This window comes from Heterocephalus glaber, unplaced genomic scaffold, assembly GCF_053883595.1.
Source record: "Heterocephalus glaber isolate CG9 unplaced genomic scaffold, H.glaber_assembly_v1.0 deba00001600, whole genome shotgun sequence".
In the NCBI taxonomy this organism is placed as follows: Eukaryota; Metazoa; Chordata; class Mammalia; order Rodentia; family Bathyergidae; genus Heterocephalus; species Heterocephalus glaber.
The window spans coordinates 16,734,183-16,749,224 of record NW_028258372.1 but is presented as its reverse complement, the minus strand read 5'-3'; the positions used below and the strand labels follow the sequence as shown (position 1 = coordinate 16,749,224).

Below are 15,042 nucleotides of genomic sequence, written 5' to 3'. Positions count from 1 at the left end.
AGTATGGCGAAAAACAAACTGAAGTTTTGTGTTTCCCCTTGCCACAGTCATTTAACTATTTATCTCAGTTAAGATAAGCTCCTATGGGCCGGGGATTTAGCTCAGTGGTTTCGCCACCTGCTGCGCAAGCGCAAGGACCTGAGTTCGATCCCGGTACCAAAAAGATAACCTCCTATTTTATATCATCAGGCCAGTGAAATATGGACTTTTTTTTTCCTTTCTTTGAAAACTCCTAATCTCTTTTCAAGTTGTTTAGCTTTTTTTCCCCCCCCCCCTTTTCTCATCAGGTGTATGTGACTGCTGAGAGCCGTTTTAGCACCTTGGCAGAGCTTGTTCACCATCATTCCACAGTGGCTGATGGGCTGGTGACAACATTACACTACCCAGCACCCAAGTGTAATAAGCCAACAGTCTATGGTGTGTCTCCCATCCATGACAAATGGGAAATGGAACGAACAGATATTACCATGAAGCACAAACTTGGGGGCGGTCAGTATGGAGAGGTTTATGTTGGTGTCTGGAAAAAGTATAGCCTTACAGTTGCTGTGAAAACATTGAAGGTGGGTTGCTGAGAATTACAGTTTTCAGCCATCTTTTTGTGTGTGTGCTGAATCACTTTGAAATATCAGTATGCCCTTCTTTAACTTTGGAACTTTCCACCCACTGGTGCCAAACGCATTAGCAAATACTGATGATTAACCTTAGTGCCTTTGCTGACAATGCAGGGGTAGATTATTCACTGCAAGGCAGTGAAACCCACATGTGGGAAAGGTTTGTCTCTGGTGAGGCTGTCAATGTAGATCTTAGTGGGAGTTTAGAAGCAAATTATAAGTTACAAAACAAAACAAGTTGTTATGCTTCCTGAGAATGACGCCTGCTGGACAGAATTCTTCATGCATTGTCTAAGAATCACTGGTGCTTTCTTGTTGTGTTCTTTATCTCCCTGCCTCTTGCTCCTCCCATTTCCACGCTATTAGATCATTCTTGTTTTTAAATTCACAGAAATCCTTTTCCTGACACTACCTTCCCTGTCTCTTCTTTAAGCATCCTGGTATCAAACTACAGGGTTGTTTGCCAGGCTCCATTTCTTCTATTTTGGAGGCTTACAGGCTCTGCCACATAGTATGTTACCTTGTGACCTACAGGGGTAGAAGATCCACAGGCATATTGCTGGAAACCCTAGAAGCCGAAATATGACTGAGTCCAACCCAAATTAAACTAAGTAGGTTGAAGTGGCAGACAATACCTCTTGACAAATAAATTAAAGCTCAGATCACATCACTGGAAAACAGAATCTAACTAAAGAGATCTTTGTGCCAGCAACAGTTTCTTCGCTATATTTAACCTAACCCTCAGCACAAAAAAAGCAACGCGAAAAAACAAGGCAACAAAATCCTTAAAGACTCCTAACTCTCCCTAAGCAGATCTGAGGGGCACTGATGAAAGAAAGTCAAACATCAAATCCCTAAGCTGTACAAAATGATCAGAGAAGAAGCAAAAAAAATTAGTGAACTCAGATTATCACCAAACAGGTAGAGGAACTAACAAACAAATTGATCACTGTAGTTAAAGAAGAGTCACATAAAAAATTGGAAGAAAAAAGTATTTAATATATGAATGATAACTTTACCAAAGCAATAGCATCCATGAAAAGGTACCAAATGAATATTCTGGAGAAAAAAACAATTCGTTGAATATATAAGAATAGCAGAAGTGACCTATGTGAGGAGAGAGTGTCAGGCTTCAAGGACAGATTGGAAGCACAACAGGATATACTGGGCAATACCTAAAAAAACCCAAGAAAGCAAGGAAAATTGATCCAATCGCTATTAGATGATGCTAAGACTAACCTGAGAAGTTAGAAAGAAAAATTAGAGGGCAGCACACATGGAATAAAAAAACCTGCTTACAGAAATCATAGCAGAAAACAAAGTCTGGAGAAAGAACTCAGTACATGTAGGTAAGGCATATCGAACTCTAAATAATTATGAAGAGAGAAGCAGCTCCTCATGGCCTACCATAGTCAGAAATCCAAAATGAAGACAGAATCTCAAACACTGTCAGAGAAAAACAACACATCACTTATAAAGGTGAACCTGTTAGGAATAGAGCAGACTTTTCAACAGAAACTTTAAAGGCTAGGAGAGTTTAGAGTGTTTCAAGACCTGAAAGAAAACAACTTTCAACTCAGATTAATATATCCTTTGGGCCGGGGATTTAGCTTAGTGGTTCTGGTGCCTGCCTGACAAGCGCAAGGTCCCAAGTTCGATCCCCGGTACAAAAAAAAAAAAAAAATATATATACACACACACACACACACACACACACACACACACACACACACCCACCCACCCCCACACCCTGCAAAACCATCTTTCAAAATTGATGGAGAAATAGACCATAGCACAGTGAAACTAAAAAAACTATTCCAGTAGAAATCACAGAAATTGTACATTCACAGATATTAAATGACACATTCGTGAACACTCAGTGGATCACAGAGAAGAAATCAAGGAAGAAATTAAATAATTTATAGAATCAAACCCTAATGCCAGTACAACATACCAGGATCTATGGGATACAGTGAAGCAGTCCTAAGAGTGAAGTTTTTTTGTGAATGCTCACATTAGAAAAGGAGACCAAGCTCAAATAAACAACTTAATGATACACCACCTCAAGGTCCTAGTAAAACAAGAGCAGTCCAAACCCAGACCTAGTACAATGAGGGAAATCAGAAAGATCAGCACAAATTAATGAAATTGAGACTAAAATTACAATGCAAAGAAACAATGAGTTGAAGAGCTGCTTCTTTGAAAGGATAAAATAGACACTTAGCCAAACTTACAAAAGAAGGAAATAAAAGATCCACATCAATACAATTAAAAATGAATGGCCAGGTATGGTGGTGCATGCCTATAATCCTAGCACTTGGGAGGCAGAGCCAGGAGGATCACCACAAGTTCATGGCCAGCCTGTACTACTTAGCAAGACTCTGTCCAATAAAGAAAAAGACAGAAATCACAGTGGAGAACACTGCCCAAATCCAGATGATCACTAGTAAATACTATGAAAAATCATATTTCCAACAAAAAATCTAGAAGAAATGGACAGATTGCTAGACACATATGAATTACCAAACCTGAACCAAAAAGACATTAAAAACCATAGTCAAATAACAGACAGTGAAATTGAAGCAGTAATAAAAAACTTACTGACCAGAAATTCCAAGGACCCAGTGAATTCACCAATGTATTCTATAAGAACTTAATGAAAGATAAAACACCAATATACTGCAGAACTCTTTAATGAAATTGAATGGGAAGAAGTACTTCTAAACTCATTCCTGGAAGGTACCGTTACCCTGATTCCAAAACCAGACAGAGTCCCAAATGAAAGAAAACTACAAGCCAATCTTTTGGTACATAGATTAAAAAAAAAAAAAATCTTTAACAGGATACTGACAAGCAGAATGCAACAAATCACCAAAAAGGACCAAGTACGCTTTATCCCAGGGATGAGAAGATGGTTCAAAATATGCAAATCAGTACATGTAATACACCGCATAGGCAAAAGTAAGGACAAAAAAATTACATGAGTATCTCAATAGATGCGGGAAAGAAAAAGTTATTTGCTAAATATTAAAAGATACTTCCTTTCACTTTTAAAATTGAAGTTGTAGGATTGTGAGCTGAGTCAGGAGATTAAGAAGGGGGCATATTCTTCTTGTTTTTTTCTTTCTTACCTTATTCTTTTTCTAGGAAGATACCATGGAGGTGGAGGAGTTTCTAAAAGAGGCTGCAGTGATGAAGGAAATCAAGCATCCTAATCTGGTCCAACTATTAGGTAAGGAAGCTGGAACTATCGATTTCCTTAAAGATGTTTGTCCCTTAGCACCTTATCTTCAAGTTCGTCTTTTGAATCACAGTGGAAACTCCCAAGTTTAAATCAACTTCACTAAACAGTTGTCATGGGTTGAAGATGTACTTAAGTGGTAGGCCACTTGCCTAGCATAAGTGAAGCCCTTGTTCGCTTCCCAGCACCACAAAAAGGACATCAAATAACAGTGGTAGAGTGGAGTGCTCACCAAGCATGCTCAAGGCCATAGTTTCAATCCACAGTACTGCCCCCCCCCCCACAATTTTAATCAGCTCTGTTTCAAACATAAAAACAATGGCCTGTGTTGATTCCAATATATAAAACTCCAACTTATGGAGATCAAAGCTCAGAAGCATTTAAAATGGTACAAAACATTTTCACAAAATGCAGAGATTATTCTACAATAGAAAAGAAGCAGATTAGAAATTGTGACCACAGCCATCAGTTTTCCCAAGCACCAAGCAAGCAGGAAATGCTGTTACTGGAATAGATTAACTTATCTGTTCAGGTCGCAGAGAAACCTTTGACTAAGCCTTTTTCAAAATGGGCCAGTTTCTTTGAATGTTCTCATTGAGCCAAACTGTCTCAAAGGAAATGGTTTGTTATTGATTCTTTGTAAGCAACTGTCATTTATGAGTGAAATCCTTGTCTACAGAAATAGTTAAAATATTTTTATAAGCATTACTACAGGCAGGGCTCCCATAGTATTTGACATATGCACAGCTGTTTTTACTTTCAGATAGTCATTATCAGCATGCAGCTGAGGAGGGGACTCATGGGCATGTATGAACTGGAAATTTTAGTATTCTGGCACTAAGTTTTAGTAACCTTACAGAATTAATATAGGTAACTCTGCTTTTCTTCAAGCAGGCAAATACTCAAAGGCATATGAATTTTTAGAGAACACTAGAATAGAAGCAAAGAATCCCCTATCAACCAACTTCTTAATTTTTACTACATTATATATTATTTTCAGAGAATATGGTGGTAAGGGGATAAAATTACTGGCAAACTGGACCTGAACATTGTCAAATTATTCTTGGCCAGAGTGGTTTGGAATATTTGAATATCTGCTGATAAAACAAGTTCTGTTCTGCCAGGTGTGTGTACTTTGGAGCCACCATTTTACATTGTGACTGAATACATGCCATACGGGAATCTGCTTGATTATCTCCGAGAATGCAACCGAGAAGAGGTGACTGCAGTTGTACTGCTTTACATGGCCACTCAGATCTCTTCTGCAATGGAGTATTTAGAGAAGAAAAATTTCATCCATAGGTGTGTAAAACCTGATTATTGCCTGTGACTGACTGCAAAGCCATCTTGCTTGACATAAAAATAAAGGGAAGAAAAAAAAAGATGAAGGAAAGAAAACCTCCTCAGAAATTTTCAGATGATTTAGGGAAGTAATTCTTGGGCCTGGGATTTAGCTCAGTGGTTCCAGCGCCTGCCTTGCAAGCGCAAGGTCCTGAATCCAATCCCTGGTACCCCCCAAAAAAGAAAGAAAGAAATTCTTTATTTCACAGGGCCTATTATAATGTTATTTCCAACCTTTAGACTTCTTTTTCTGATAGAAGTATTAAGTAAGGAGAGACTTTTTTTTTCCCTCAGTACTGAAAGCTGTTTTGCCCAGCACTGTATCCAAGTTACTTTTGCTCCATCTAGTGGCTGAAATTTAAAAATAGCATTCTTTTAGTAAAACTAAAATGTTTAAAGCCTTGTAGAAAAGTATCTATTGTTCCTCTGTCCCAGTGTACTTATACAGAGGAACTTATTTTATTCTTGCATCACATAACTGCCTCTTGATGAGTATTCTACAAATGATATAAATTAGTGGCTTTCTACCATGTTAGTGATTATCATAAAATACTACATTTGTCAGCACTTAGCAACTCTGCTTATAGCACAGAGAACCAAGAATAGAGTATTCATGACCATTTTTCTTACCGTCTGAATGGAATCACACTGGGGTTTTCTTTCCCACAGAGATCTTGCAGCACGTAACTGCCTAGTGGGAGAAAACCATGTGGTAAAAGTAGCTGACTTTGGCTTAAGTAGACTGATGACTGGAGATACCTACACAGCTCATGCTGGAGCCAAATTTCCCATTAAATGGACAGCACCAGAGAGTCTTGCCTACAATACCTTCTCAATTAAATCAGATGTCTGGGGTAAGATTGTAAGGGACTTCCTTCATATGTTGTTGTTTTTTTCTTTTCTTACCTCTTTCCTTCTTTCTGTCCTTCCTTCCTCTGCACGTGCCTCTCTCTTTTTCTATCTCCTTCCCTCCCTGGTACTGGTGATTGAACTCAGGGCCTTCACACTGAGCTATATCATCACCCCTTTCTTATTTTTTTATTTTGAGACAGGATCTCCTTAAATTATGCATGCTGGGCTTGAATTTGAAATATTTTTGCTTTGACCTCTCAGAGTGCTGGGATTATAGGTGTATGCAGCCACACCCAGTTTATATTGTCTTTATAAATTCCTTAATTCTGTTCTTTCGTGGTGGAGGGGTTGAAGACAGGGTCTTATAATGTAGTTCAGGTTGGCCTTGAATTTGCAGTGATCCTTTTGCCCCAGCCCCCTGCGTACTATTACAGGCTTACAGGCGTGTGCCACTATACTCAGCCATAAATGCCTTAATTCTTTAGAGCTTCCTTTCTGTATGAAGATCAAAAAAGTATTGTGGCTGGGCATAATGACATATGGCTGTAGTCTCAGCTACTTACGAGGCTGAAGTAGGAGGATCACTTGAGGTCACAAGTTCAAGACTAGTCTGGGCAAATAGCAAGATCCCATGTCAGTAAAAAGTCTGTGCCTTCAAAGATGTCACAGTCTATATCTCAAATTGAGTTTTTGTTTTGTTTTGTTTTGGTACCGGGGATCAAACTCGGGACCTTGTCCTTGTGAGACAGGTGGTGGAACCACTGAGCTAAATCCCCAGCCCCTCAAATTGAGTTTTAATGATTCTTTCTCTAAAGCTCCCTACTTTTCACACTGTCGTATTGCTCATTTGCAAAGCACAGTAACACAGAAAACTTTGTTCCAGGAAAGCATTATGGTAGTTTATCTTTGTAGCTGATCTTGTTTATTCTGCTGAGAAGCAGAATGACTTCGTAGAAGATTAATAAATTGGACAAGTCAGGAAATTTGGGTTATGGAAAAATAGAAATAGTTACAGAAGTCTAAGTCATTTTTTACCAGAAAGCTCAAATTCAGAGTTAATAGAATTTTGACAAAATTAAGCAAATTTTTTTTTTTGCTGTGAATTTTACCTGATTTTAAATGAATCAGTTTTTTATTTTACTCCTCTGGTATTAGCTGACTTTGAAATCATGAAAATGTAATTAGCTAACTTTGAAATAACATATGTAACTATAATCATAAACCAGCACTTGGGAAACTGAGGCAGGAAGATCTCAGTGAGTTCAAAGCCAACCTGGGATACATAGTGAGTTCAAGGCCAGCCTGAATATACAGTAAGACCCTGTCTCAAAAAACAAAGCAAAACAAACAAACAAACAAACAAAAATCATGAAACTTAGCTGGGTGTGATGACACACATTTATAATCCCAGAACGCAGGAGGCTAAGGCAGGAGGATCACCATGAGTTCAAGGCCAGAATGGACTATACAGCAGGACCATGTCTCAAAACAAAAACAAAATAAAACAAACAACTCATGAAATAGATCAAAGACTGTTCTAAGATTAGTTGGATTATGCCACAGACTTTTTATATGATCGCAGTGTATTTTCCCTGATTATAGTAAAATTGGGATGTTTACAGAAAATTGTCTTGAGATGTTCTATAGCATTCCTGTGAGAGACACATCTTAGAGAGACATGTTGTGCTAAGAATTGGTAGAAGGGTATGTTAATATTGTAACAGTGTTTGATTGTGATCCAGAATTTTAAAGACAAGGTATCTAATGATATAAAAAATCAGATGAAACATTAGGCTTTCTTTTTTCTTAATCCCTTATGCAGCTTTTGGGGTACTGTTGTGGGAAATTGCTACATATGGAATGTCACCGTATCCAGGTATTGACCTGTCTCAGGTCTATGATCTGCTGGAAAAAGGATATCGAATGGAGCAGCCTGAGGGATGTCCTCCTAAGGTTTATGAACTTATGAGAGCATGTGAGTATTTTTGCATATTTTAATTTTGAAACACCAGCGAGTCGGGATGATTAGCAAAATTGGAAACACTTCTCTTACTGTTAGATTGAATTTAACCTCGTGATGTTTAAATAGTGTGTCATTGATCAGCCATAGTACATGATACACCATTGAATCTTATTGGAATCCTAAGAGTAGTTGTCTGTGGCCCAAATATTTATCCAGTTTCTTAAAAACATTTGTATATTATAATAAGGTGCTAAGAAATTGGATTTGCATACTAAGGTAGGAGAGGTATACTTTCAACTAAATAAGAATGATTGCTAAAGACTATGGAGAATGCATAAAAGTAACCTCTGTGATAAGTAAACAAAAGCTTTGGACTGCCAGAAGATGAAAAACTAGGAAGTTCAGTAGTAAATTGCAGTTGTGTTTGAATGTAAGTTTTATATTGTTTTCTCATTGAGCATTGGCTTTTGTCAGTGGGAATTCTAAGCGTCTTCTTTCTGATTCCCTAATAAATTATAGATATATACACTTGATTCTTTATTGTAAAGTCAGACTTTATATGAGGGCAGGTTTGTCTAACTTCATTTCTATTAAAAAAAACCAAAACCTTGCCATTGTAAAAAATCATTTCCTTGCCTCTCCTCATCCTTATGGTAAAGGGAATGGGAACCAAGGACCAGCCTTAGGAAGTGAGTTCTTCTATTTTTGAGTCTAGAACTGAGAAGCAGCTGCATCGCTACCATAATGAACATACTGTAACTAATGAGCATACATGATTTTAGTATGCTGCTGGGTATACATAATTCTGTCAATACTCTCTTTTATCTGTCATACAGGCTGGAAGTGGAGCCCTGCGGACAGGCCCTCTTTTGCTGAAACCCATCAAGCTTTTGAAACCATGTTCCATGACTCCAGCATTTCTGAAGGTGAGCATCTGGTGAATTTAATTTACTCTCGGTAGCTAGTCGGGGCAGGGTGGGGGTGACAATAATTACATTTCGAAAATGGTCAGCTCCTACAGTTAGTTTGTGACTATTTCAAGATACCAAGTTAATGATTGGCCATTATTATTATGTTGTTGCTTTTTTGCCCTTTTTGAACTATGACTTACTTCTCTGTCTTGTGTATTTAATGTTGAAATTACATTTTTATTAGAAATTCATTCTTTCTCACTATAAAGAAAATTAATGTTTGATAGTTCTTTACATACCATTTATGATATGTAAAGGAAGAGAAGAGGAAAATACAGAGTATAAAAATACTCTCTTCAAACCACATCAAGACAAAATCAAGTTGTAAAAGCAGTGTCTAGAAATTTTTATTTCTGGAAATTTATATAAGGATATAAAGGGAACAAAAGTCCATCAGTATACTTTATAATATTGAAAAACTAAGGACAATTTAAACATCTAGTGGGCTGTTAACCATTATAACTACATAATTGAATATTTAAAAATTTTAATATAATTAATATAATTGACTAATCATACTAATTGAGAGGGAAAGGGGTTTAGAGTAAGTTAAGCTCTCAGCAGAGATAAGCCTTTCCTTATTTCAAAAACAAGGGTATGGACACATGCAGTTTCTTTTATATATAATACTTCTAAAGTTATCCACAAAAGTTAAATAATAAACTTTCTTGTTTAAGGAGAGTGCCTATTTCTAGAGAGCTAAAAATATATAATTCTTAGTTTCATCTGCCTAGTAGATACTGTGATAGTAGTTCTTGTATTTTGTGCATATATTTCAAATATTTCCTTTCCTTCATAAATTGAACAGAGTTGACTAAGTTCCAGTTTTAAAATATTCAAAGAGGAAATCGGGCAAGTTGATTTTTTTGTCTGCTTCTCTTAGTGATTTATCAGCTAAAGGAACATCAACTAAGAAGAAAAGGAAAAGAGAAGTACAGTATCAGAGCTTAATGAAAAATACTTTCTCGTCCTTTGATATATTACACTTGTATAAGTTGAAGTGCCTGTCACAGCACTCTCCTACATGCTTTATTTCCTATGGAATCAAAGTACTAGAAATGGTGAACATCAGCCAGAACATAGGGTCCATTTCTTGTACTTTACATCAACTTCTAATCTCTCTTGAGTCCTTAATTCAATATTTCTGCTTCTCTTAAAAATGAATCCTTGGGCCAGGGATTTAGCTCTGGTTCCGATGCCTGCCTCACACACACACACACACACACACACACACACGCACACACACACACACACTCCTTATTTCTTGGTTTGGTGACACACGCCTATAATCCTAGTTTTTGGGAGGTTGAGGCAAGAGGATCACTATGAATTTGAGTCCAGCCTGGGCTACATAGTGAGTTCAAAGTCAGCATGAGCTCATGGTAAGACTCTATCTCAAAACCAAAACAAAATGAGTCTCTTTTTTTTTTTGGTACTGGGGATTGAACTCCTCGGGATCTTGAGGTTTCGAGGAAGGTGGCAGAACCACTGAGCTAAATCCCCAGCCCCAAAATGAGTCTCTTTAGAACACCAACACATCAATTTTTTAAGACTAGTTTCAATTCAAAATTGTTTTAAAAAGGAATTTAACATTATTCAACCCACATTTTATTGATTATTTCATTTGAGGCAGGCATTATACTAGGTCAGGAGACACAGGTAAGACATAATCTCTTGTATTGGTTAGCTTTCCTGTAGCTGGACAAGATTCCTGACATCTGCAATTTAAAGGAGGAGAGGTGTGTGTGTGTGTGTGTGTGTGTGTGTGTGTGTGTGTGTGTGTATTTTTTTTTTGGTATCAGGGATTGAACTCAGGTCCTTGAGGTTGCACAGCAGGCGGCAAAACCACTGAGCTAAATCCCCAGCCCAAGGAGAGATTTATTTGACTCAGGTTTCAGAGGTTTCAGTCCATGGCTGCCAGGGTTCAAAGCAGAAATATGGCAGAAGAGCATGGTAGAGCAAAGCTGCTTAGTTCATTGTGCCTGGGAAGCAGAGCAAGCAAACAGCGCCCGCAAGAGATAAACCCTTTAAAGCATGCCTCCACCTAGACACAGCCAGAAGTGTACTTTACTACTCTGCTTGCATCGCTTAATCCAACCAAGTTGACAGTCACAATTGATGGTCACATCCCTACATTGAAAAGGATATATTGGGGCTGGGGATGTAGCTCAGTGTCTCCTCGCCGGCCTCACAAGCGCAAGGTCCTGAGTTCAATCCCCAGTACAAAAAAGAAAGAAAAGGATGTATTTATTAGTCAGATGTAAGTGAAAGAAAACCAACTCAAACTTTCTTAGGCAGTAAAAGGGAGGTTTATTGGCTTATAACTTACAGGCTTTGGGAAATAGAGATGGTTGAAGCCATGCACTCAAGTAGCTTTCCCTCTCACTCCCACACCCACTCCCATCCAATTTGTTTATTTCTGCTTCTGCATTGATCATCCTTACACTCTTCCCAGTGATGTGGGACATAGTGCCAACGTCATTGAAGTCATGCCTTTAGAGCTCATGATCAGAATAGAGATTGGCTCCAGATGCTGTGCCTCATATGCGAGAGGAATCCCATTGGTATGGCTTGGATTATGTGCCATGTACCCACTCTTATGAGAGGCTGATTTTTAAGATAATTACCAAAAACCGTTATAAAATAATTACAAAATTTCACAACTTAATTGATGTTATTTACTTCATTTTTGTTCAGGAATGGAGAGCAAAGTATGTCTTTGCCTCAGTAAAAGTTGCAAAACCCATGGCCAAGCTTTAAATCAGGCAAGGCTTACAAATGGGATGAACACTTTTTCAAGAGCCTGAATTGTAATTACCCTCCTTCTTTGGTGCAAGGTACAAAAAAATTAAAATACTAAAAATTAAAATATCTGGCCACCATCCCAAGCTCCTAGGGCAGAGAAGCTGAGCCAGTCCCAGCACCTGGAAGCAAGCTCCCCCGCCGCCATCCCAAGCTCCTAAACCAGAGAAGCTGAGCTGGTCCCAGCACCTGGAAGGAAGCTCCCCTGCCGCCATCCCAAGCTCCTAGGGCAGAGAAGCTGAGCCAGTCCCAGCACCCGGAAGCAAGCTCCCCCACCGCCATCCCGAGCTCCTAGGGCAGAGAAGCTGAGCTGCATGGGCACCAGAAGCACCCCGCCCCCACCCCACCCCCCATGGAAATGAGAAGACACGTAAACAAGCCTCAAAAACAGACTGGATCACCTGTAGCAACCCCAAAGGGAAACAAGATGGAACAGTCTGATACTCAACCACCTGGACTCTGAACTGGCAACAAAAGAGGATCTGGGAAAAATGAAATCAGAAATAATTACTCAGACAACAGCAAAAATTTTGCTCATGGTGCAAGACATGATGAATAAATCTAGAGAGGACACAGATATAAAAATAGAGGATCTGAGGAACATGATGAAATCCCAACATAGGAAACAAATGGAATCCATAAAACAGATGCAAACAGATTTCCAGGAGATTAAAAACTCCATCGAAAGTCTACGCATAAGAATGAACCAGTGTGAGGATAGAATTTCACATATAGAAGAAAAGATTGCAGTTAGTGAGGAGGAAAAGAAAAATTGCTTTAAAATTGTAAAGGAACATGAGAAATCAGTCCAGCAGCTGCTAGATGATGCAAAGAAGAATAACATAAGACTGATTGGAGTCAATTAAGAAAGAGGAGAGCGTGCAGATGACATAAAAAAACTCTTCACAGAAGTGATGGCAGAAAACTTCCCCAGCAGGGGAAAAGAACTTGACATACAGATAAGTGAGGCATATAGGACTCCAAATAGCCTTGATCAAAAAAAATCTACACATAGGCATATAATAGTTAGGGTTCCATAAATCCAACAGAAGAACAAAATTCTACAAGCAGTGAGAGAAAAGAAACAAATCACATACAAAGGAAAGCCCATCAGAATCACAGCAGACTTCTCAATGCAAACGCTCAAGGCAAGAAGAGCTTGGAGTGATGTATTTCAAGCCCTAAAGGAAAACAGCCTCCAACCCAGATTGATGTACCCTGCAAAACTATCTTTCAAAATTGATGGAGAAATAAGATACTTTGATGATAAAGTGCACCTCAGGAACTTCATGAATACCAAACCAGCACTCCAAAAAATTTTAGACAATACCCTAGGAGAAGATAGTGAGGATCACAACCCCAGGAAACCCAGCAGAATGAATCCATTGGGCGTGACAAATTAAACACAAAAGGGGAGAATCCAGCAAAAAGAAAAAGTCATGACAAGGCTTTTAAAACTTTTAACTTCATCTCCCTAATGAGTGTATAATTCAATCTTATTATTGTACTGATTAGTATTTTTCTGATTCTAGAATTGCACACCTTTCCTTGTGCCGTACTGGCTATTTATAATCTTATGTCTACTTTTTAATTGGGTTGTCTATTAATGAGCTGTAAGAGTTCTTTATGTATTCTGGTCATAGGTTATATGCATTGTAAATATGGTCTGTTTAAGGACTACTTTTCATTTTAATGATGTCATTTAAAGTTCTAAATTTTGATGGAATCTCATTTATCACTTTTTTTCTTTTATACATCATGTCTTTTGTATACTAGGTAGTTCTTGCCTACCCTGAATTCATAAACATTTTCCCTTATAATTTCTTCTTAAAGTTTTATACTTTTAGACTTTCATATTTAGGTTCGTAGATCCCTTCAAGTTATTTTCATGTATGGAAATAAAGGGTTGAGGTTAATTTTTTATATATGGAAAAAAAAATTTAAAATATCTGCAGACATTTATCCACTTTGTTCACTCTGAATAGGCACTTAGTAAGTGAGGATGTCCAGCTGACCACGAACCATATGAAACCGTGCTCAACATCCCTCCTCTCTAGAGAGGTACAAATTAAACCCTAGCCAGCTACTATGACATGCCTACCAGAATGGCTACAATTAAAATCATACCCAAATATCCAGTAACATCCAATTTGGGCAAGCATGCAAAGAAAGCAGAGCCTTTATACTCTATAGTGTGTGTATAAATTGTTAAAGCCATTTTGGGATGGATTGGCAGGACCCAGTACAGCTGATTGCATGTGTACCCTGTGACCTACCAATTCTAGGTTTATGCAAAACAGATGTCCGTTGAATTGTGAACCAAAAGACACATAGGATACACAAACATACTCATACTAGCTAACAACTGGCTAGAGCCTAAATATCCATCAAGAGGAAAACAGATGACTTTTAGTATAATCACACTTTGGAATGCTACACAGCAATGAGAAAGAAACCCTGCCAATTGCAACAACATGTGCTTCTACAACCATTATGTTGAACCAAAGAAGCCAGTCAAAGGAATAAATACTCTGTAATTCCATTTTTAGTTAATTAATTAGGGGATCTCACACTATTGCCCAACTCCTGGGCTCAAGCAATTCACCCCACCCACCAAAGTTGGTGAAACTATAGGCACATGCCATTACACCTTGCTGCATTTATATACTATTTTATACTCCATTTCCTTTTCAGTTCTATATCTTTTCTGAAAAGAAAAACTTTTCTCCATAAAATTTTTGTTTCTATCAGTGCTGTTGTTTTCTTCACAGAGGTAGCTGAGGAGCTCGGGAGAGCTGCCTCCTCCTCATCTATTGTTCCATATCTGCCCCGATTACCTATACTTCCTTCCAAAACTCGGACGCTAAAAAAGGCGGAGAACAAGGAGAACATTGAAGGGGCACAAGATGCCACAGAAAATCCTGCTTCCAGTTCAGCACCAGGTAAGAGTTGCTAGCCATGAAGATGGAAATAGAAACTGCTTATTTAAAGACCATAGGATATGATGCTTTTATGTCCATCTTCCCTGTGGACAATATGGCATCTGTTTTACCTCCCACTTTATTCCTTGGACAATTGTAGCCAGTGCTAGCAGTCCTGATCTATCGGTTCAACATGCATCTCTGTCACTACTCCATTTCCTGAGATTCTGGCACCCAAATAATTACTGTCTTCATAGTCCTAGCAAAAACTTCACTGAGCTGTATTCATTTTTAAGACAAGTTAAATACTGAGGTAATAAGCAACAGACTACCCTCCCCC

At 38.3% G+C, this 15,042-nt stretch overlaps 1 protein-coding gene across 11 annotated transcripts in view; it reads left to right on the top strand.

The window, feature by feature from the left end:
* The window catches only part of Abl2 (ABL proto-oncogene 2, non-receptor tyrosine kinase), a 143,720-nt gene that overhangs the window by 91,076 nt on the left and 37,602 nt on the right, over positions 1-15,042 (top strand). For 10 of the 11 annotated variants that reach the window (XR_015444542.1, XM_087194376.1, XM_004853363.4 and 7 more), the window contains 7 exons: positions 288-560; positions 3,759-3,843; positions 4,977-5,154; positions 5,863-6,047; positions 7,868-8,020; positions 8,845-8,934; positions 14,553-14,723. Coding sequence is in view for 10 of the 11 variants with exons in the window: in XM_087194376.1 (XP_087050502.1) it covers positions 288-560; positions 3,759-3,843; positions 4,977-5,154; positions 5,863-6,047; positions 7,868-8,020; positions 8,845-8,934; positions 14,553-14,723 (1,135 nt within the window). In the remaining variant the exon portion in view is untranslated. The remainder of the gene's footprint in view (positions 1-287; positions 561-3,758; positions 3,844-4,976; positions 5,155-5,862; positions 6,048-7,867; positions 8,021-8,844; positions 8,935-14,552; positions 14,724-15,042) is intronic. The other variant, XM_087194377.1, reaches the window with a different exon arrangement.